Here is a 23341-nt window from a genome sequence, read left to right as displayed (position 1 = left end):
ACATGTTCTCTGCCGCGATTTCAGAACTGGTGTTCACTGCTCACTAGCATACGATAAAATTGGGGTTTCTAGCCAATAAGATTGCTTTGAGTGATCATGTGCTTTTCTTCTCATTTGGAATAATAAACATGGCTGCATTTCGTTGAAGCGAAACTCAACTAATAGATTTCTATTTCTATATAATCTATTTATAATAGATTTCTATAGATAATATTTCTATAATATTTATTTGTTTACTTTATTAATCATTTCTTTCAAAGGAAATTTTTGCTTTTTTTTGTACTAACATTTTCTCTTTCTGTAGACAGGCATAATTTCTTATTCAGTTACAAAGCTCCATTGTTCAAGTCCTGGAATTGCCAAGTCAAGAATTCCGACTAACTTGTGAATCTAAATTTTTCACTTTCAATAACCTCTCTGCCACTTTCTTTACTATCAGTAGTGATACTTTCTGGATCTAGAACCATACAACAGATTTCACCATCCATTAATTACTTGATGATTGGGGCATTGTCATCACAATGAAAAACTGCTGTTATATTTTCATTTATTACCATTTCTCCACTTTTGCTTAAAAAATTCATTAATTGTAAAATTTCACCTTTGGTTTGTGATATCTGAAAACCATCACATTCGCAGCTATCATATTCATCCTCCTCACCATGAAATATGTTAGCTGCCTATAACTTATGTGCAGCATTTTCTAAAGTATCTGAGGGCATCTCCTTCCACAATTCTGCAGTGTTCCATAAAACATATTTTATGCTAAAATATTTCAAAAATTCTTGAATAATCTTGCCATTATTCAAATAATTTAACTTTTTTTTTAAGATTTTATTTATAAGATTTTAAAAATTCTACTTTATATTTGCATTTCAGCGTGTGCACTATTCCGATAGTCATAGGCTGAATGATGGATGTATATTTTGAAGGAAAAAATAATACAGATACATTATCATTTACTAAAACTTTAAGTGAAGTATGAGCCGAACAGTCATCTACATTAAGGACAATTTCTGTGTCCTCAGGTAAACCAACTGAAATCTGCCGAGCCTCGGGAATGAAATGATTTCCAAACCAATCATTCATTAACACTTGTGACATCCATGCTGTTTTATTTGCATGTTATATAAAGGGGCAAATCATTACTCCTTTAAATGCTCGAGGTCACATATTTTCTCATATTACGAAATGTTTACACTTGTGTATTCCTGCAGCATTTGCACATGCTAAAATTGTTAGTCTCGCTTTGGAATTTTTGACACCAGTTGGAGCCTTTTCTGTAGAGGTTGACGGTATTTTGTGATGCATATTGCCAGAAAAGACCAATTTCATCAGCACTGTAAATTTGTTATACAGATAACTTTTCACTATTAATGAGTTCATCTGCAAACACCTTCAGTATCAGCTGAAGCTTTTTTCCCTGAAATTCTTAATTGCCTCATACAGCCAAAAGTCGTTAATTCGGACACCCATAATCCGGACCTCAAAGCTACAAACTTTCTGCACATGCGCATATGCTTTTACGCATGCAAGACCTTTACGGCTGCGAATATACATGTGCATGTGCGCAAAATACGTTTACGCATGCGCGTTTAATGTTAACAGACGGTATAAGCTAAGCTAAAATTATCTAATTCAGTTAATGTTGCAGATTGCGTTGTTCCTTAATCTTCGAATTGGATCCAGCTTATTATTTTTTGCAGAGTGTTAGAGCAATTTTATAAAAGTAAGCTTGAACTTTCGATTATGTCAAATAGAATTTCCGATATATATTTACTAATATGTAAAGGATCTACAAAGCGAAAGTATGTTTTGAAGTCCTTAAAAAAAAAGTGGAATTGCTGCAAAAAATGGATAAAGGCATATCCTTTGTTTCTCTAGCCATTCCGAAATCTGTTTAGCAATTTCACACTGCTGTGTGGCGGCAGTGGGGGAGAGGGACGCCGTGGCGTGCAATGAATTAGAGGTTGATCTGTCAGCACTATCCTTACCTTCAGGGCAGATCTTTCTATTTTATTTGGCTTATAATTCCTTACTACATGTACTCTGTCTTTGATATGATTTAAATGAAATTCCTTGTCATTATAATTCGCTTCCAATAGCAAAGAAAGTGACACAGAGGTTATTGAAAATGAAAAAATTTCAATTGACAAATTAATCGGTATTCTCGACACAGCAATTATAGGACATAAACAGCGGAACTTTGTAACTGAACAAGAAATTATGTCTGTTTATAGAATTAAAGAGAAAGTATTATCACATAAAAACAAAGCAACTTAAACAACTTACACTGAAAGAAATGTTTAATAAAGTAAACAAATATTAAGCTTTTTTTTTGTAAATTTTGGTAACCTTTAGATCATAATTGTTCTTTATTTCATAAATTACTGTTTCATATTTTTAATTTTATAATTTCTGCATGCCATCTTACCAGATTTAAACTGATGATCTATAATCCGGAAGAAACGATAATCCGGAATCGTCGAAGTCCCGACGAGTCCGAATTAATGACTTTTGACTGTACTAGGGCAATTTTAAAATATGGTTAACCAACCGGTCAAATACGTGCACTCAGTTTTTAAGTTCATTTCTTAGTGAAATATTTTAGCTTGAGCCGTTAGCACTGGACTCATTAATGGCATGCCCTTGCTTTGATGTTGTCTGACCCATTCAGTCATCACTTTGTCATGTTTGTTCTTGTTCTCAATTTTTTGTTTTGTTTTGTTTTCTTATGTTATATACAGTTGACTTTCCAATGCTTATACCCCTGGCCAATTTTGAGATGGATATACCATTATCCATTTTTTGCAGCAATTTCACTTTTTTTTTAATGGACATCAAAATATGCTTTCGCTTTCTAGATCCTGTTGCAGCTCCAGAACTAGAAATTCTTTTCAACATAATCGTAAGTTCAAACTAATTTTCATAAAATTGCTATAATAAAAACACCCTGAAAAAAATAATGAGCTGGATCAAATCAGAAAGTTAAGGAACAGTGCAACCTGCTGTATTCACTGCAATTCCCTGGAATCAGAAAAGTATAATTTTAGCCTAGATTAATGGCATCTGCTATACATTACTGGCTACGTATCATGGGACTGGTAATGAAAGACAAGTTGTTCTGCTAAATTTTGCCTGACATAGTCTCTGTGGGGCCTAAATTCTGCTATCAAGCGCATTCCTAAGGTCTAAATTTTTGCTGCCCGTCAATTTTGGATCTGAGTGATTTCCCTAAATTCGAAAAACATTTCAGGCCTTAATTTTGTTGCTTGGTGTTTCTCTAAAATTCCAAAAATTTTGTCTTCCCTAAATTCTGCCTGGTGCCAGTTCTGGTTTTATGTGAAAAATAAATCAGTTATTCTTAATTTAAATAGCACTAAATGTAATCTTTTGGCCTATGAGTATCATTAACAAAACCTATTTTTAGCACATGGAAAGAAATGATTGTTAAATTTTTCCTGGTCAACATTTCTTAGCACATTTAACTCATATCTATAATCATTGCCAAGAGAAATGTAAAAATAAAAGGTTACCACACTCTTTGTTAATAAATTATTAATATAAAAAATTGTTTGGGCATTGCTGCATGAGTCATTACTCAAGTTGTTGTATGTTTATAAACATGTGATGAAAGCAAAATATAATAAATAATGATTCGCCAGGTTGGCATCAGGAATGTAAAATATTAGTAGGTGTAAAATCAACGATGTTTGTATGTAGAATGCTTCGGTTTGAAATGCATGTGAAGCAAATACCCAGCCAAAATTATTGATCACACAAATGTTTAGAAAATTATTGTTTCTTCAGTAACAATGTATTTATTTAGTGCCAAAGTGAAATTAAGAATTGAGACCCTCCATATGTTTTATTATGGGGGGAAAAATTAAATGTGCACGTGTGAAGCATACAGGAAAAGAAAATGTTTGTGGTTTTGAGGTCAAGATTTTAGATCATTTTGGATATTGAATGTCCGAATTTTGGACTCTACTGTAATTAACTTCTCAAAGTATGATAAATCTACAACATCCAGATGAGACAGATGCAACAATGAGGCTGTTGAAATATTTTTTCAATCAGTTAAACACTAAAAAGATATTTTGACAATTAAAAACAGAAAAAAAAAAAAAAAAAAAAATTCTTTTAAAGAAATACCTATGATCTTCCTTTATAGCACCAATTACATCCAAAAGCTGAGGCCACCCACTGGATATTATGTCACCACTACTATGAAGAACCTGAAGTGCACAATCTAGTTGTTTCTGACGTATGTCTGGATATGGATTATATGCAGATGAGGAAAGCTCTTGCAAAGGACTTAGAAGCATAATTTGCAGTTTCTGTAATAAAGAAATATCAAACTTCACAAGGACCATGCACATTATGAAGTACCTTCAAGAGATATTAAACATTTTAGTCATGAAATCAATACTAAAAAGAACACACTAAATAACAAAAGACTAAACATCATTAGAAATAGAGAAACCAAAACATAATTTTATTTAAATACAGAATATGACATCAGTGCTAAAATCATTAAAAAACAGCAAGTTTTAATTTTTACTGGCACTTACTGCACAATAATTCTTACACTACCACTGGTAAAACAGTAAAAATTTAATAACCCTAAATTATTGAACAATTTGTACAGCAATACAATACTGATCACTTCTAGTATTTCTCTCTATATATATTTTGTAATAATAATTTTCCATAGTCAAGAACACACTTAAAATTCTAACTGTATGTTCTTTTCATTTTTTAATGGCGACGGTCTCTTATTTTAAAGTACGTGGAATTAAATCCACAGCCCCGTAGTCAAGTTGTTTTTCCCACCTTTTCTACACGTACAGTTATAGAATGTTCTGGAAATGTTTAAAGCGAGCTGGAATGGCTGACGAGGCTGACATCATTTCTTGGAAGTCTGCCTTTCCAGAGGCTATAAAAGGACTCGCAAAGGAATATCGGGATCTTTTCTTTAATGTAACGATGCATTAAACTTCATACAAAATGTTATTAGTAGTTCTTTTTTATTTACTCCGGATATCTGATTTTGTAACTGCTATTTCTCCTGACCAATAATAAATGGATCGTATTTTTCAAACTTATCGTCTGATAATTTAAGCTACGACTACAACTATGATTCTTCATCAATCTATTTATTCTGGACAAAAGCTGGTACATTACATATATATATACACCACACTTTTTTTGCAAAAAAATTGAAGCACTATGAAGGAAGTGGCTGTTTCTGATGAAACTGAGCTGATAGACAGATAATAAAATGATTAAAAATCAAGATCATAGTACCTGTTCACAGCTCACAATCACCCATTGAGTGTTCAAAGTAGTTAGTCGAACCGCCCTTGGAGGCAATTGCATGCCTGAATTCGTCGAGGAAAGGAGTGGTAGAGGTTCTTAATGTCATCCTAATGTTTGCACGGAGACAGTCCAGAAACATGCGAGCGGTAAATGGCCTGGTGTTATCTTGTTGGAAAATGGCCCAAGGATGACGTGCCATGAAGGGTAATGTAACCCACCACAGTATGGTATCAACATATCGTTGAGCTATTAAATATGTATGGAGGATGACTAAAGATGACCTGCTGTCATTAGAAATAGCGTCTTACACCATCACACCAGAGCTGTATGCCTTTATAAAATAAAGGCTGATTGGAATCACTGGCCCCGTCCTCTCCAGACACAAACATGATGGTCATCTGCTTCAAGAGTGAAGCGGGATTCATTGCTGAACACTATACGATGCCAGTCTGATGGCAACCATGATGATTTGCTGCGATACCACTCCAAACGACTTCACCGATATTATGGGGTAAATGGCAAACATCTTAAAGACCTCTGTGATTGTAACCCTGCCTCAGACAGGTGCCGTGAGATGGTGGAAAGGTACCATGGGAGGTATGTGGCTGTAGTACGTTGAAAAGTTGACAATGATACCATTGGAGGGGGGGTTCGGGCCTGGCTAACAATCATCCTATCCTGCCTCGCCTTCTCCTTGGCCTTCTAGAGCCTTCATTTCATCAGCAATTTCCTTGTAGCAATCACTGCTGCAAACATCTCTGCACAGCAGTGTTTGTTCTCTGAAAGTGGCACCCTATTGCTCGGTATGACCGCCCAGCTTCACACAACCTTACAAAGCGACCACATTCGAAGTTGTTTAACTGTCTGTAAGGTTCCTATCAGCCAGCCTCCCTCCTTTCTGCCTTCTCTGCATTTTTCATGCCAGGGAAATCTCAGTAAATGCTATTCTTAAGTGTATATTAGAAACCAATTTGCATGGACTGACCAAAAAACATTTACAACAAAGCTTAGCATTAACGCATTTAAAGTTTGAACTAATCTAAAAAAGAGAGGTTGAATAAATTGTTTACATACTCAAAATTAATTCTGAGAGATAGTGGAAGATATATATCCAAAAGTAGAGATTTATGTAAAACGAAATATTTGCAGAGATTCAAGATGTGATCAATGTGTAGTCATAAAAACAATAATAAAGATTACTGCACATGTAGCAAAAGCCAACTAATATAATAAATTTGCTTTTCCAACCAAAATATGTTATTAATGTAGGGTACTTCTATTAAAAAGTTTATTTGCATACAAGCATAATAAAGTTGATGGATGATACATTTGCTACCACATTGAATTTTCATTTAATTTGTTTGCATCTGAAAACATGCATGGATTACAAACATTCTTGAATTATTGGAAGTGTACTACACTTTTTCATTTCCCAGCACACTCCGGTATATGTACACACACACACATACACACACACAAAAAAAAAAAAAAAAAAAGAGATGTAGATTCAAAAGTTTATGAAATTATTTCTCACATGGGCACAGACAATACCATCTTAAACAGAAGCCTCCCTTCTGGAGGCTGACAGCTTAGTGATGTCACAAATAGTTGGCTTTCTCAATGGGGTGCAAAAGATAGTTTATTTGGTCAAACCAAAGCAATCTTGATGAAAGCATTCAGATGGCATTAGCAAGCAAGAGGAATTAGTCTGTGGTCGTGAGAGGATGCATTAGCGAAACATAGCATTTAAGTTAGTAGGTTGAATGTCTGTATGTTTCATTTTATCTTGATTTTTTATCTTCATTTTTTGTCAGTTTTCATTATGCCTGAAAGTGTTGTATGCTGTTATGCAAAGGAAATTATAATGGCGGCCCTAAATTGTCAGCATGCATATTTCCTAAGGAAGCAGATTTGTTAAAGAATAGTTAAATTTGATACAGCGAGAAAATTTTTCAATGCTGAAGTACTGTAGGGTACGTCAACCCTCCGAGTGCCATGACCGGCTTTATCCAGTCATGAGATTTTCTGCCACTTGTTATATATTAGCTTACAATTTAGGATATTTTGCTTTTTTACTTTCATTAATAATATAAATGCCTCTTGACGTATGTAAGTTTATGAAAATAGGGACTAAAACAGATAAATATATATATTTAGCAAATAAAGGCTCTTTAAATACAGGTCTTCATCACAGATCCCAAAACACGGGCCGCTCAGAGGGTTAAGCCTAACTTTAAGCTGAAATTTTCAAATGTATTTGCTTCTGTATTTAAAACAATGGTTACATTAATATTATGGAATTTCATTTCCATAGTACACATTATGTATAATACTGTATAAAGTATTCATCTATCAGGTACTATAATTATGCATTGAATAGTATGATTGCTAAATATTCACTTACCTTTTAAAATCTCCAATTTTTGAAATTTTGTTTAATTTTACCACTTGAAATTTTAAGTTCATATGCATATAGCAGAAAATAGAAACACTGTACTAGAAGTTTTTATACACAAAAAAAAAAAAAAAAAAAAAAACTGTTAAAACAATAAACATGCTCTTGGTTTTTTTTTTTTTAATTATTGGAATAGAAAGTGCAGTTTTGCACAGCATAAGAAATAATTGTTACTACATTATTATACCAAAGCTAATATCTTTTGAAAATGAATCTATTTTTCAAAAAATTAAAAATTATATGGTTACTGCAACCCAGCTCACTATGGAACTACTGTGTAGCAATAAGAACTATTTGCCATCTGAAGCATGTGAAATTAACACTCTTCCAACAATCTTCTTAAACTGCTTGTGTATGTTGCCTCAGACATATTAGTTAAGGGTTACAGAGAAAAAATAAATGACTCACTCCACAAATAAGGTGGGAAGAAAAAAAAATCAAACTTTAAATGATGAAAAAAGATTATAATTTAAATTTTCTTTTGAAAAACTTCATTTTTATTCATAGCATAAAAGCTTATTGCAACAGTATAAAATACAGTTGTCAATTACAGCACAAAACTTTACTGAAAATGGTTATTTAATATTAATTTACATGAAAAAACTAGAATTTGAATGTAATAAATGTAAGCATATTTTGAGAATGTTATTAAATAACTTAATTGAGTGACAGCAGAGGAAAATTTACTAAAAAAATTGTGAATTTCATTACGGGAAGAGGGAGGGATGGAGTTGTTAATGCAAGGAACGTCCAGTATCCTATCACTTCATAGCACTTAGGCTCTATGACATATACTCTGGTAATGAAGGCAAATATCTCGGCTAACACCTTGTTATTTATAAAAATATGAAAGAACTGCAATATAAGTTGTGTGTATATATAAAATTAGTTTCTGTAACAGAAAATATTGTTCTTATAAATTTTCCCTGCTGAAATTTGAATGCTTCTAACTTCCTTAAAAAATATTTCCATACATCCTTCCTGTATATTTGTTATGCAGTTAAGGACTTATACTATTATTAGCATGGGAAGGGTGGAATTCTAACTTTTCATTATTGTTACACATCTTAAGTCAAAAGTCATGTAAGCATTATTTTAATTGTAAACATATCAGCATATAAAAATTAATAATTTATAATATATTTTTGTACATATGAATATGTTTCCAATATTATATCCGCAAATGAATTGAAAATATATATTTTCATCCCTCTACATATATATATATAACAAAAAAAAGGAAAAATAATGTGTGTATACACATACATAGCATTGAAGAAACCATGCTATTAGTACAACTTTGAAAACACACATTTCTTTTGCAGCAGGAAGTAGGTGACCTACACGATTGTAGGCCACTAGTTTTTGAAACGACAATCTGGTAGTTGTTCTGTTTAAGGTATTGGCACAGCATACATCAAAAGCAGAGGTAAGGGAACAGTTTTCAATGTTTTGATAATACTGCACATGTGCCCTGGCTCATCAAATACATACCCAAACAGCAATTAAATGCTTTTCCATCTTATCTGCTATAATAGTCTGGAATACATGTGTTACCCAATTGTGAAGTTTCTGGATGGATGTCAGCTATAAATATAAGTATCGGCTTCCAAGCATACAAGGTATACAAATATTTTCTTTTAGCAAAGAAAGAAATCATGCAGTATGAAATCCAGCAAATGGGAGTCATAAATAGAGAAGGCCATTTTCTCATAGGAAATTTCACAGAAATGTTGAAGTATGGAGAGTCACCGTGAAATTTCTTTTAAACCATGCATGGAATTCATGATGCAGTTAATTACAGAGTTTGTCACCTAAAAATAGAGCACACAGCTATGTCTTCTTTGAAGCCAGACCTCTAGCTTCTCAGTAAGCATGAGAAAACTGCTAGCACAGTAATTCTCAACCTATTTTACCCCATGCACCCCTTTCACGATTGTTAGATCATTCTCTCTTCTTCCAAAAATTGAAAAGTACAAGTACAGGTTTATTTAAATTTAGTTTATTTTTAATGTGTTTTATAAATTAAATAACAAAAAGGATAGAAAATGTTGATAAATACTATAATTTGAATAAATATTCATAAACTAAAAATAAATAATTAACAGTTAAATATACGGCTGATCTCATTCACCCTTAAGGAGGATTCCCTCCCAGTTGAGTAACCCTGTGCTAACACCACCTCAGAATCATGGACACTTGCTACAGCTGAAGGTGCAATTGTACCCATGAAAGGTCAGAAAATTAATTCTTAATGTTTGAAATTGCCCCTTTCTTTTGTGTATACCATATATTTAGAGAATTATCCGATTACATAATCAACTATTAGAACGAGAACGAACAAATTTTACTACAATTTCTAGAAACTCATCTCTAACATGATATTAAAAGACAACATGACAACATGATATCGTCTGATATTAAGCCTTTGTTTCCATCTATCAGTGTATTGGTTCAAGTTTGGAAAGATTTGGGTAAAAATATTAATTGAGCAACTAACAAATGCATCAAAATTCATCACTAACATTTACAACAGAACACTGATAATATCACTAACATTTATAATTGATAATGAAGCCTTTCACTTCATTTGCAATTTCACAGTGTTTAGAGCTAGTGAACAAGCTTACAAACAGCAAGGAGGGTGTTTCATGAGAGGTTCAATGTCTTAAAATGTCTTACGACAAAGAGCCATTACATCATGCCACCCTCCATCTATAACAATGAGCTCATCCAAGAACAAAACCACTGTGAGTGCGTGGCTGATGTTGGAGTATGTAAAGTGGCTTCACATTGTCTTTCCAAACATAGCGAGATTAGCAACATAAATGGTAAAAGCAGCTGATTTATCAGACTTTGATGAATGTCAAATCATTACGGCTCAGCGACTGGAAACATCAATATCAAAAATGGTGCATTTAGTGGGCTATTCACGTGCAGTTGTTGGGAGCACATATCGAAAGTGGTGTATGGATGGTGAAATGACAAGTCACTTGGCAGCAGTGTGTCTTCGATGGTTCAATGATTCCAGAAGACAGCAGAGATTGCTATGCATTTTTCGCTGTGATCAAAGAGCTACAACAGCTGAAATCACTACCACCTACAACAGTGGCAACCTAGACAATGTTTGTCAACACACTGTGCACCATATGGACATGCTTTCGTATGCCGGAGGCCAAAGCATGTCACTGCACTGACAGCATGTCATCACCAGATAAGTCTGCAATGGGTCGAGAAACATCGGAATTGGACATTACAAGAATGGAAGAAAGTTGCATGGTCCGAAGAATTATGTTCTCTGGTCCATCACATTGATGGGCATGTACCAATATGCCAATTTCCAAATGAAACCTGGCTCCAGGATGCACAGTTGGATGGAGACAAGTCGAAAAACATAACTTAAGTTTCCAAAAGGCTTTAATACATTCACACTGCATTCTTCACAAGCACTACAGAATAAATTTCTCATTCATTAGTGTCCAAATTTTAATCATATGCATTCTGCTATTCAGTAACTTGCATACCAGTTTGGGGGATTTTGTAATTTTGTATCTCAGACTGTATAAATAAATTTAGTGGAATTTACTTGGAATAAATTAATTAAACCATTGCCCTACTATTCCTTCAGTCCATACAGTATTCATCAGATAGGAAACAGCCGCTTGTCTGCAATGAAGAAACAAATACTGAAATCCAATGCAATTGATTTGACATCTAAATAATTATCAATAAGATTAACTCAGCATAAAAAGATGTTTATAAACTCTCAATCAATGAAAAAAGAAAATAGTACGTCTTCGGTAAAACACTTCCTAGAATACCCATCTTGGTAACTGAATGGGACAATGCTAATATTTTCAACAATGTCCAGCACAACAATAACCTTAAAATTAAAGAAGCCAATAAAATTGCCACAAAATCATGTTGCAAAAGAGACCTTCTTCATGATCCTGCATACATCTGAATGTCAATTCTCATAAACACAGCAGCCCTAAATGAAACATAATAAACAGAGGTAAACTTGATTAGGACATTCATTCCAATTCCAGCACTTGAGGCAGATGAGCCACTTGCAAATTTTAGCCTTGAACTCAGCAAAGGAGTCACTGCATGATTTTTATCATTTCATTTTCATATCTCCAAGTGATGATAACAACTCATGCCACTTTTTTTTTATTTAAGCACTAGTAATTTTTAAATGCTGCTTATGCTTCAGATATAAGAAAAAGCTGTGCGTACCTAATGGTTAATAGAGCACAAACCCATTAATCTGGCACGTGATTCAGATGAGAGCATAATGATGTCTCACCACATCAGAACATCAGACAGTGGTAAAACGGTTCCAGCAGACTGGCAGTGTACCAAAGAGAAAAATAAAAGGAAGGCTCTTAAGATCAGAAAATACAGCTAAAATAATCAGTCGCATTTTTAACCCTCAGAAGTCCATTTCACATTTTGAACAACTTTGCATAACATCACAAAAAAGATTATGGTTATAGTTCTATAAAATTTAACTGTTGTATTTAATTAAACTGTGAGACAAGAAACACAGGGTTACCTATGGTGTTTGCATGATGCATAGACTTCACAATTAACCAGAATTTCTCTAAAATATCCTCTTATCAGCTAAGGCAATGTTCTTTGCAAATGATAATGAAAATTGTTACAATCTTGTGAACTTGAGGCTTAATATTTTATGAAGCATCGTTAGGTACAGCCTAATGAAAAGCAAAATTTTTAGCTCCTTTTCTGTTAAAATTACAATAAATGAGTATTTGGACATCCTATAAACACTTTTGCTCCCTTAAATCAAGCAGATAACTATGAAAAACACTGAATTACAGATCTTTTAGTAAGACACAGCACTGCCTTACTTTGAGAATCAAGTGCAAGACAAGTTGAATGATTCATTTCCAAGATGATGAATTACCAAAAAATGGACCTACTTCAAGAAGAAATTAAAATTTTATCCCACAAGACTGCTTTTCAAAAACTGAGAGCTACAATTAAAGAACTGATATTCTTGACCACCTCAAAAAGCTTATCACACAAGCAACTGCAAGTGCTACACCAAATTACCTTGTTAAAATATCACCATGACAGACTATATCATGCTGTTAACAATGCACATGTTGAAATGTTTTTTTTTTTTTTTTCATGACTTTTTGCACAGCTGAATTAAGTGAAAGCACTTCCAGTGCATTTCACACAATACATATTTCACACAAACTTCATTCCCTGTTCATTCTCAGATACTATACACATTCCTAGAAACGTTCAAGGAAACATCATGCCACATACATGGGAGTGAGATGATTTAATGAGGCTGTTAGAGGAATTAGCATACTCTTTAACAGAAGAAATACAAGCAACTTGATCCAGGACAGCATATTTTACATAGCGCTGCAGAAGTATCACTATGACTCAGCCATTGTATGAAGTTGCTGAAGTATCACCATGAAAACTCAATTTGGACAGTAGTTGATGCCAGGTAGTAGTTGCATTCAACATCTTTTAGCCCAATGTTGCACTCTGAATTGCAGCTTCAGTAAAATAAATGCTTATTTTATCAAAAACAGCTCTCTGTCATGCTGCAACATTTCCCACATTCTCATTTTTCTGCTGTTTTCTTTTTTCTAAACAGCTCTCAAAACAAAGCAAAAGCTAGTCATAACAGATATCAGTATCAAACAGTAAAACAGATATCAAACAGTAAATATGTGTGTTCGAGCAAATGTTACTTTGAAAGGAACTATGCTATAATTTCTTACATTTCAAGCCAAACTGCCCTACAAATATTTCATGCAAAATTACTTAACACGGGAGTATATACCATATAAAAAACAGAAATGTATAGAACTATTATTCTTAATTGTTTACATAAACTGCAACAAAAAAAAATTATTTAATATTCATCAGCATTCTTTAACACACATTATGCATGGTTTCTTTAATATTAAAAACTATCAATACTTAAGACACCATACATAGCATGTATTAAAGAATGCTGCTAAATATTGTATAAAAATAAATAATACAAAATATGCTTACTTTGTTTTCCTTTAGAGATGGTTCATATTTATGAAAAAGAGCAGCTTTTACTAAAAATGTTACAGCTTCTGCTCCCCATTCCCTCATTCTGATATGTGGATGTTGACATACCTAAAAAATGTAACATACCCATGAATAATATTTTCAAGAAACATCAAGAATGAACTGTTAAATGGTTTATATAACACATATTTAAAAAAATTTAATTTGTCTTGTAAACCTTTAATTTGCTTTTTAGTTTGAGCTCCCCCGTAACAGAAAGCAAAATAAAATTATGGCTTGTATTCAGCCCAAGAAAAAAAAATCAATTTCAAATTCAATTATCATCAATCAATGTTTTTCTCTACAAATAAATGAAGCCTTCACTCACTTGAATCTAACCAAGCTTTCTCTTATGCAATTTGATATTACAGAAAATATTTACATGCAAGACATCAATGCATTTTCAGAATCTCTTTATTCCGGAGGCTAATGAAATCCAAATTAGACAAGAATTGAGCCTAAAATATACTAGCTATTAGTCTTATGTATTAATTGATACTAGACATTTTAATAATGCACTACTTTGCACTAGCCAAAAATTCCTTCAAACAATGTTTTGTACACAATAAAGTCAGTTTCCATTATGAGCTTATAATCTATCTACACTTTTCGATTTGCTAAACCAAGATAACCCCTCTCTCGCAATTTAATCTTAAAATAGTCTTTACTTTATAAACTCCCATCTAAAGGTTGCAAATTCCCTTCTAGTATCGTCACCATCCTTGCACTGCCCTTCATTTGAAACTACAATTTACAGTCATCTATTATCAATGTGAGCAAATCACTCAGCATTGTGCTCCCCCAATCTGATTATCCATCCCACAAATCTGATTGTCATATACTAAAATCAGCAACTTGATTTTTCATCTGGTGTGCACTGAACTATAGTTAAAGCTAATAACAAGCAAATCAAGAAAACTTTTAAATTGAATTGCTATACTCTTAGCATGCAGTAAGTAGGTACCTGTCAAATTTTAAAAACAGATTCTTTGCTTAAACTTGATATTTTTTGTAAAAGTATGAAATATGTATAAAAGAATATAAATGCAAATAGAAATGCTACTATTCAAATAAAAAATATCTTATGGCAGCTAATTTAGCTCTTTAGTGGAAAAGCTGGTGTTGAGGTGAATGGTTCTGAAGAGAAATGCTTCTCTTGGGCAATTTCTAACCCTCTCAATTTTGAAGGTTGATGATAGTTGGTTTTATAGCTTGTCATCTAGAGGCTGTGAGTGACTTCTCACACGCATGTCTAAAGCAGTGAAGTCAAACACTTTCTGTTATTAGGGATGACCTTGTATATAGGAATGGATACAGCTGATAAACATTCATAAACTGGTTGGTTTACATTCAGGTTGCACCACGTGTTCAGGTTAAATACGCTGGCTAGACTATTTGTTGCAAATTTCATAACACCTCAAGTTGCTAGCTCATTCAACAGAGTATTTTGTTCACAATTTTGGAATGGCTCCAACTGAATATGATGATCACAAATAAGCTCTGCAAGCTGCCCAATCAACATAGTATTTTGTTCACAACTTTGGAATGGCTCCAACTGAATGTGATGACCATAAATAAGCTCTTCATTATGACCCATAAGAAACTCATAAGCTCATATCATCATCAACTTTCAGTTCTAACTGTTATGTTAGTTGCATAAACATCTGCATTGCTTTCTCTATTCTTCTGCCAACTCAACCATATCAGAAATTGTCACCTCTCCTTTATTTACACAAGTTCAAACTATTTCTGGGCACAGTTTCTTTAACACAATTTTCACTGATGTCTGCTTGACCTTATCCCATACCACCCTTATGTTTCCACAGTATCAAGAATATCAATTCTTCCAGAAATCATAAAAAGCTCTCGCTACTAACAATGACCTTGGTTGCTTGGGAAAACATGCCACAGACTCGCTTTGAAATTCATAATATCATCATGATTCATAGGCTGTAATAATGTAGTAATTCTAAAAGGAGCTAAGCAACTCTGATATCAGAATATGCCATTCATTTCCCCCAGGTGATGGCAAGCATTATCCTAGAGAAACAGCCCCTTTTTTTATTTCTTTTTAGGCACAGTATTCTTTTACCTGGGGGATGAAATGGTTATTTAACAAACCTGCAAACAGCACATTCATAACCCAAATCTTGTTACTGGATTTCCTGATTATAGGCAACCTACTCACAGTGTTTCTAAAGACCTGCAATGGTAACGTATTTAAGTTTCAAGTTCCCTGAAGTATTGCCATCTATCATAAGAATGATCCAATCTTTTACATCCTCAAATGTAGCCATACATTATTCTTTTGCAATAAATGTCTGCATTGGCATCTGCTCCTATAACAAAGTGATTTCTTTGACATTAAATATTTGATTAGACAAATATATCCTCTCCTTATTTATTTCTGTCAGACATCTGGGAAATTTACTTAATGCCTCACGCGTGACTTTGATGTTATGTAGATTGTTGTACTTTTTGAATCATTTGAACCATCTAATACTAGCTTTAAATGCTTTAAATGGCCTCCTGTTGTGTAAACCTTTAAGAAAAGAGTTAGTCTTCTCATGCTTAATCAGAAAAATCAACACACTGATATCCACTTTCATATCACATACTTGACCTCAGGAGGCGACAATTTCTTCATCACTAAAATCAGGTCCGGCCTCTTTTTGGTACGGAATGTATATTCTCAAGTTAAAATATGTCAATTTACATCCAGTGTTTACATTTTTTAGATTCATTACCAGCCACTTCGGTTCTGTGTTTTGAATCCATTTCCAGGATAAATAAACAGGAAGCACTAACACTTATAAACTAGTGCCTAAACTAAAAGAATATTTTTAGAATTTAAGAAGTATGCATCAGGGAAAACTATTTTCAGTTAAAATTTAAACTTTCATTAGTACTAATACTTCACGTGTACTGAAATTTTGTTCACACACACAAAATTCTAAGATGTGCTTAAAAATAATGGGCCTATAAATACAAATCAAAGACTAAGTACAAAGGTATGAAAATTCAAAGGTAATAAGATATTTTCAATCAAATAACAATTTCAGGTGATAAGATACCTTAAATTACATCTCACAATTAGCTACAGTATAGTAAAAATTTAAATACATTTCTAACATTTTTTTTGTTTTTGTTTGTGTGTTTTGTTAGGGAAAATTTTCATTATCATTTTCTTGCATCATTTATCACATACCCCTAAAGCTTACAAATTTTTTGTAGTGTGCTATTAAAGATTATTAAAAAGAATGTTGTTTATCTGATGAACCACAGATGCATGTGTGCAGAAGTTACAGATGGCATCAAGCCTAATAATTCTGGCATTCAAATATTTGTAGATGTTTAAATAACTTGCAGTGATTTTAAACCAAACCCAATAAGGTTTAATGAAGTTTTTTGCTTTATTCCATAATTATATTTCATTACTATAAAAAAAACAATTACTACTCTTTCTCCCCAGCTGAGAAACCCTGGTTTAAAATAATTATACTTTGATTTACACTGCAAGTAAAAAACACTATATTTTTCCCAGAATTTAAAAAAAAATTACTAATCTAAAAATTTTATAATCACTTTATTTCTTGCTATGACCAGGGTAGACCTCAAATGGCAAGACACAATTTTATGCTAAGAAACATTTATATGAAAATATATAGCCAAGAGAGTCTCAATAAAATGTAACTTACTTCAAGCAAATGGTTAGTGACAGGTCTCCAAAGAACTTCAACACGAAATAAATTTACTAAACCTGTTTCCAGCAGCTTTGCTACAGCAAACAGAGATGGTTCCTGTAATAAGGAGATCATGCTGAGTTAAACAGGTATTTTGCAGGTTGTTTAAAGGACAATTTATTTAATAAAATCTAAACAATATGATGGAAGAACATGAAGTTTCCACATACGTTATTCCTAATGTCTATTTTGAAATAATAGCTCGACATCAGGTGATTATGACAGTTTTTTTCCCCCAACCTGTGCAGTGTTATGCTCATTAAAAGAACTATCCTGCAGGTTGGACAAGCAAGGAATGCACTTCGTGTGTGAAATGAAGAGAGATGCAAATTTAAAATATGGTGAATCAAACATTAGCACGAAAGAAGTAAAAAATACACAGGGTGTCCCATAGTGTCCAAACTCTGCACAGCCAGATTCCTTGTTGGGATTACATAAAAACTGCCCAAAGAACTGTACCTGTACAATCCATACTTTACGAGAAAAATACGTCACAGCCGGTGCAACGAAAAACACCGTACTGGACACATCAACAGTAGCTTTTGCATATCTTTCCAGATAATAATGTTCAAAACATTTGCTGTGCATATTGGCAGCAGAACGCTGGTCTGTAAATGTTTGGGCCAGCACACTTGGGAATCACCTGCCTGGGCAATATCTGTTGCCTGAATGGCTCCGGGAACAGTCTAACTTGGCATTTCCCCATGATGTCTTAACCAAGTTCCTCGATGACATATCCTAAGCACTAATACACAGCCTTTGGTTCCAGCATGATGAGGCTTCAATGCATTTCTATGCTCTTGTACGTAATTGGCCAGATCAATCTCAAGGTATTGGTGTATTGAGACGTTACACTTAACAGATTTAGTTACTTGTCTGCATGCTGCTTCTACTTCGGTAGAGACCGTGTTGCTGCAATGTGTGCATGCATCCATTCTACAGCACTCAAGCCTGCCTCGATATACACAGCGGATATTTTGAACATCTGCCTTTATAAATACTGCTGTTGATGTGTCAAATAAAGTGTTCTTTCGCTGCATCGACTGTGGCGTATGTTTCTCATAAAGTATGGATTTCGCAGATACGGTTCTTTGGGCATTTTTATGTACTCCCAACGAGGAATCTGGCTGTGAAGAGTTTGGGCACTATTTTTGGGACACCCTGGATACAGGACATAGTTTTGATATTTGTCAGCATATCTCTGCCTAACTGATTATCTTAGTCGTAGTCTACCTAAGAAAATACTACAGTTGCCACCTTTAAGTTAACCTTGCAGGTGAAGAGGACAACATATTTACAAATACATTTAAAATTTTTTAAACAATGTTAAGTTTTGCATTAACAATAGTTTAATAATGCTTTTTCCCCCTAAATCTTGTTTGCAATTCCTCATTAAAAGAAAATGCAACAGGAATTTTCATTACAAATTTCAATTTGTTAAAAAAGAAAATTGAAAGGCTCCTGTGTCCCCTTAACACTTTAAAAAATACAGAAAGATTCCACATGCAAAGAATAGAAAGAGAAATGAAGATTTCTTAGTTCTGTTTCAATCATAAAAGTGTTAGTTTCTCTTCTAAAATATTCGCTGAAAAATGAAACAGCAGCAACATAAAGAACACAGTTGCCAAATTTTACATTCTTCAATATTGTAAGGAATTTTTAAATTTTCGAAATCTGTCCTTAATTCAGTTTCATTTTTCCTATTTATGCTCAATTACTTTTACAAATAACAGGAGTGAGGATAAGAGCAAGGTACAGCACAAAGTCCGAAATCCGGTGGTCTAATATCTAGAATGATCTAAGATCCTAAAATCTGGTTCACCCGCCAAAAAATACATTAATACATAAAATAATATTAAAATATCTAGGAATGGAGAATATTGATGAAAATACCTAACAGCAGGAAGTAGGTGTGCCAAAAATGTGATTTTTCTTCGGACTGACATTCCATGTCACCTTCTGATACCTGCAAGCTAGAAAAGTGGCACCATGGCCAATGACAATGCACTGACTGACATTGTACTGATGTTGGCAACAACCACACTTTTAGCACTTGAATGGTTGTGGGGCATTACATTTTTTCTCTCTGATCTAAACTATAAAGAAAATCCTAATATTTCCATGTTTACATGTCATCTTACTAAATTTAAACTGATGATTTAAACTTTGGAAATACCTGAAAGCCGGAACCAAAGTCCCGACAGTTCTGGATCGTGGACTTTGTACACTATTTAATTTCATTTTTCTTTAAGGGCTTACATTCTAAATACTTTATAAAACACAGTGTGGTTCTGTATTACTTCACACAGTATTAGCTTAGAATGTACCCCTCCCCCAAAGAATCTTACATCTATTTTACTTTTTCTGCAATTATAATACATTATACCATCAGAACAAAATGAAATACAATTTGCTCATAGTACTGCACATAACTTCTGCAACTTCTCTGCTTAAAACAGCAAAAAGCAAAATTCAAATTCTACAAACCCTGTTTGTATATGCAAGCTCCATTGATTCTGAAGATAATTTACACAGGGCATCTATTAGATGATGTAAAGCAACTTCATCCAGGTACCTGCATAAAAGGAAATATGAGGAATAACTATATCTTTACACATTTAAAGCAGTATGTATACAGGATATCAAATTAAATTCATTAAAAACATTACTAACAAAAATAAAAAAATGAACAAGCATCACACAGTACTTTTTAAATTTTCACTACAGTGCAAATACTTTTAACAGAAAACATTCTGCTAATATATATATGTGTGTGTGTGTGTGTGTGTGTGTGTATATATATATATATATATTCCCTTTCTTTAAACTACCTATTACGAAATTATTTCTGACAACCAGGCAATTACCTAAAGCTTCTAATTTGGGAAGGGGGAATGAAACCTTCTTATTGGCATTTTCAAACAATTACATTGGAAAGAACAAATAATGCAAATACATAAATTCCAATAACACACACAAATCTACAACCAGGCATTTCCTATTTTTTGGCAAGCCACTCTAAACTTTTTATTTATTATTTTATTATTAAAATTCACATTACATAGGCCCTCTCTCTTTTACACTATTTCCTTTTTTTTTTTTTTTTTTTTTTTTTTTTTTTTTTTTTTTTAATTCCCACACATTCCTACAACCAGGTAATATTCAATGACAGATAAACACAAAGTTGAATCCTGCAAAATGTATATGCAGGTTAATAATAAACTGCTTTCTTGCATTAACTTTCAAGTGTTGAATCTATTAAACGAATGTTCAGTTGATCCTCCTGGATGACATTTATATATATGAACTGCAAAGAATGTGAACTGAAACTAAATGCTAATCACTTCAGTATACCTACCACACCATTACCATGAACAGTTGGTAAACTGATTATTAGAGCACTATTGGTTTTACATGGGATGCTTTCATGGAGAGTATCTCTAAGTGACAGCGGCTTATACTCAATTTATATAAACTGAAAATTATGAAGATATCATGCAGTCAGCTTGTTTGCCAAGAACTGAATTTGGTGTTGGAAAACTAGGATCATTTGCCTTCAGTAAACAAATTCTACTGAGTCATATTATGTGGGTAAAAAAAATACTTTTCATAAGAGTATTAAAAACACACTTTTACAGAAAATGCAGGTTTGCTACATGTTACACATTCACATAGTGCTATCTTACAACAGAAAAGAACATGCTGCTGCCAATTCCCTGTAACTAAGTATCAGCATCAAAAGGTTTGTCTCATCAATAGCTAAAATTCTCTCTCCTTATGTTAATTTACTTCAAAGAAGTTTTAACATTATAGACTTTATTTCCTGGGGGGAACATAACTCTAATACTAAAATGACGTATGGACTACACTAAAATTCTTTACAAATAATAATTTTGTAAGTTAAAAATTACTGTTTAGAAGTTTTAATGCCACGACCACATGCAGATTGTTTTGGTAGTCTCACCAATCCTTTTATCTTTTCTGTTGTCTTCAGGCTTTTAACACTTTTGGACTGAGCTAAGTCTTATGTTGCTTCAGTAGCATCTTAATGTCCAAAAATTTCCAATGAGTAGATTCTTTGAATTGCCCATTACAATACACCTAATGCAATCTTGAAATGTACAATTCTAACTGTACTATTGTGGCCTGGCACAAGCTCTATCACTTTTACAGGGGGATCACTCTCAACATCTTTTATTATCACTTTCATACAATGTCATCAACATTTATTTTCTTTGATTTTTTTAATGACCTCCATCTTTAGGTGGGCTAAGTATTCACAAAGAAATCTTCGCTGTAACTTTTCTTTCAATCTTAATCTGCACTTCAACCATTTATTGAGGTCATAAGCTTCTACCAAATCTAGAGCAGGTATTTCATTTTCTTCAGTATCATTCAGGAACATATTAGGAGTCAAGAGAACTTGATTACTTGGATCTTAGGAAATGTAAATTAGAGGTCAAGGGTTGATGATACCTTCACAGCCACTGAGAACTGTTTGTAATTCTTTGAAATCTAACAATGCTTTCCAAAGAACTTTTCTCAGCAGTTGTCTAAGAGCACCTATCATTCTCTCCCACCATGATTCAGAAGGAGGAATGCATTTTTAACAGATCTTTGCAGAGCTGTAAACTTCAATTTTCTTCCAGTTAATAATTTAAAGCAGTAGCAGCTCTTATAAAATTACTTCCACTGTCACAATAAATTGCTCCACATCCCCCAGAAGGAAAATCAGCAGGATACCAATCATATGGTATACATCCCTATACGTCTGAGGAAGTCAGTTGTGTTATTTCTCTTACTCTGTTATTGGAAAAAAGAAAAAAAAAAAACTGACAACTAGACTTCATGGCAGGTACAAGTAACAACCATCGTTCAGTCAGTCTAAAGGAAAGATTCTATGTTTTCCAATTTAAGAGTTTCCATCACTGACTTATGCAACCTAGCTCCAATTGTACCTGCTAGAAGTTCCAATCTGGGTATGGTAATTATCTTCTGAGAAGTAATACTTGATCAGTGTTGTAGTAATTGTACTGATATCCCATGCTTTGATTCCCATCTGATAAAAAGTGTGGCAGCATACAACTAGTTGATTGACATCACAGAAAGTATGTAGACACAATTTAATCTACCTGTTCCCACCAAACAGTCTGGGTACTTTTAATGTTGGTTAAATATGCTATGTTTTTCGTCCCCGTCAAAAAATCTTCTTTTATATCATTATCAACTTCAGCATCCATGTTTCCTTTGTCTTCCAAGAAGTTTAGAATATAATGTTACAGAACATGTAAAAATTATATCATCAAAAAGTTGATTAAGAATCGACAGGATTTTCCTTTTAGTCACCACTTCATCCTCTTTAAAATCCAAGCTTCCTGGATTAATCTCTAGAGTGTCTACTTCTGTATCCCATAGTCCCAAAACACTTGACTTGTTGGCTGCAATGCAGAAGTTCCAACACAACTACATTCCCAACTTCTCAAATCAAACTTTGCTTCTTACATAACTTGGGTTGCAAACAGTGAAGATACAGTCATATTCACATTCCTTCTATTCTGACTTCTAGGAAATTTCCTTATTACTGTCCACCCTAATTTAGTCTTCATGGCACCTAAATTCTTTCAAGTTCTTTTCTTTCATATGTACAGAGTTTTCCAGAGACATCTGATTCAATCAATATTTCAATACGACTTGGGTCCATTTGCATGTCACTTATATATATATATAT

The 23341-nt window shown here is 33.4% G+C and overlaps 1 protein-coding gene across 1 annotated transcript in view; it reads right to left on the bottom strand.

Moving 5' to 3' along the window:
• mon2 (Mon2 homolog, regulator of endosome-to-Golgi trafficking) overlaps positions 1-23341 on the bottom strand; it is a 261987-nt gene that overhangs the window by 102350 nt on the left and 136296 nt on the right. Inside the window, exons 18-21 of the mRNA XM_085807699.1 lie at positions 20101-20188; positions 17569-17670; positions 13829-13939; positions 4156-4340 (exon numbers count right to left, since the gene is read on the bottom strand). Coding sequence (XP_085663825.1) covers positions 4156-4340; positions 13829-13939; positions 17569-17670; positions 20101-20188 — 486 coding nt within the window. The remainder of the gene's footprint in view (positions 1-4155; positions 4341-13828; positions 13940-17568; positions 17671-20100; positions 20189-23341) is intronic.

The sequence above is a fragment of the Stegodyphus dumicola genome, chromosome X1, assembly GCF_044657685.1.
Source record: "Stegodyphus dumicola isolate Sdum_Otavi_A_Nest chromosome X1, ASM4465768v1".
Taxonomy (NCBI): domain Eukaryota; kingdom Metazoa; phylum Arthropoda; class Arachnida; order Araneae; family Eresidae; genus Stegodyphus; species Stegodyphus dumicola.
Note: the sequence above shows the minus strand (reverse complement) of the source record. Positions and strands in the feature narration are given on the sequence as shown.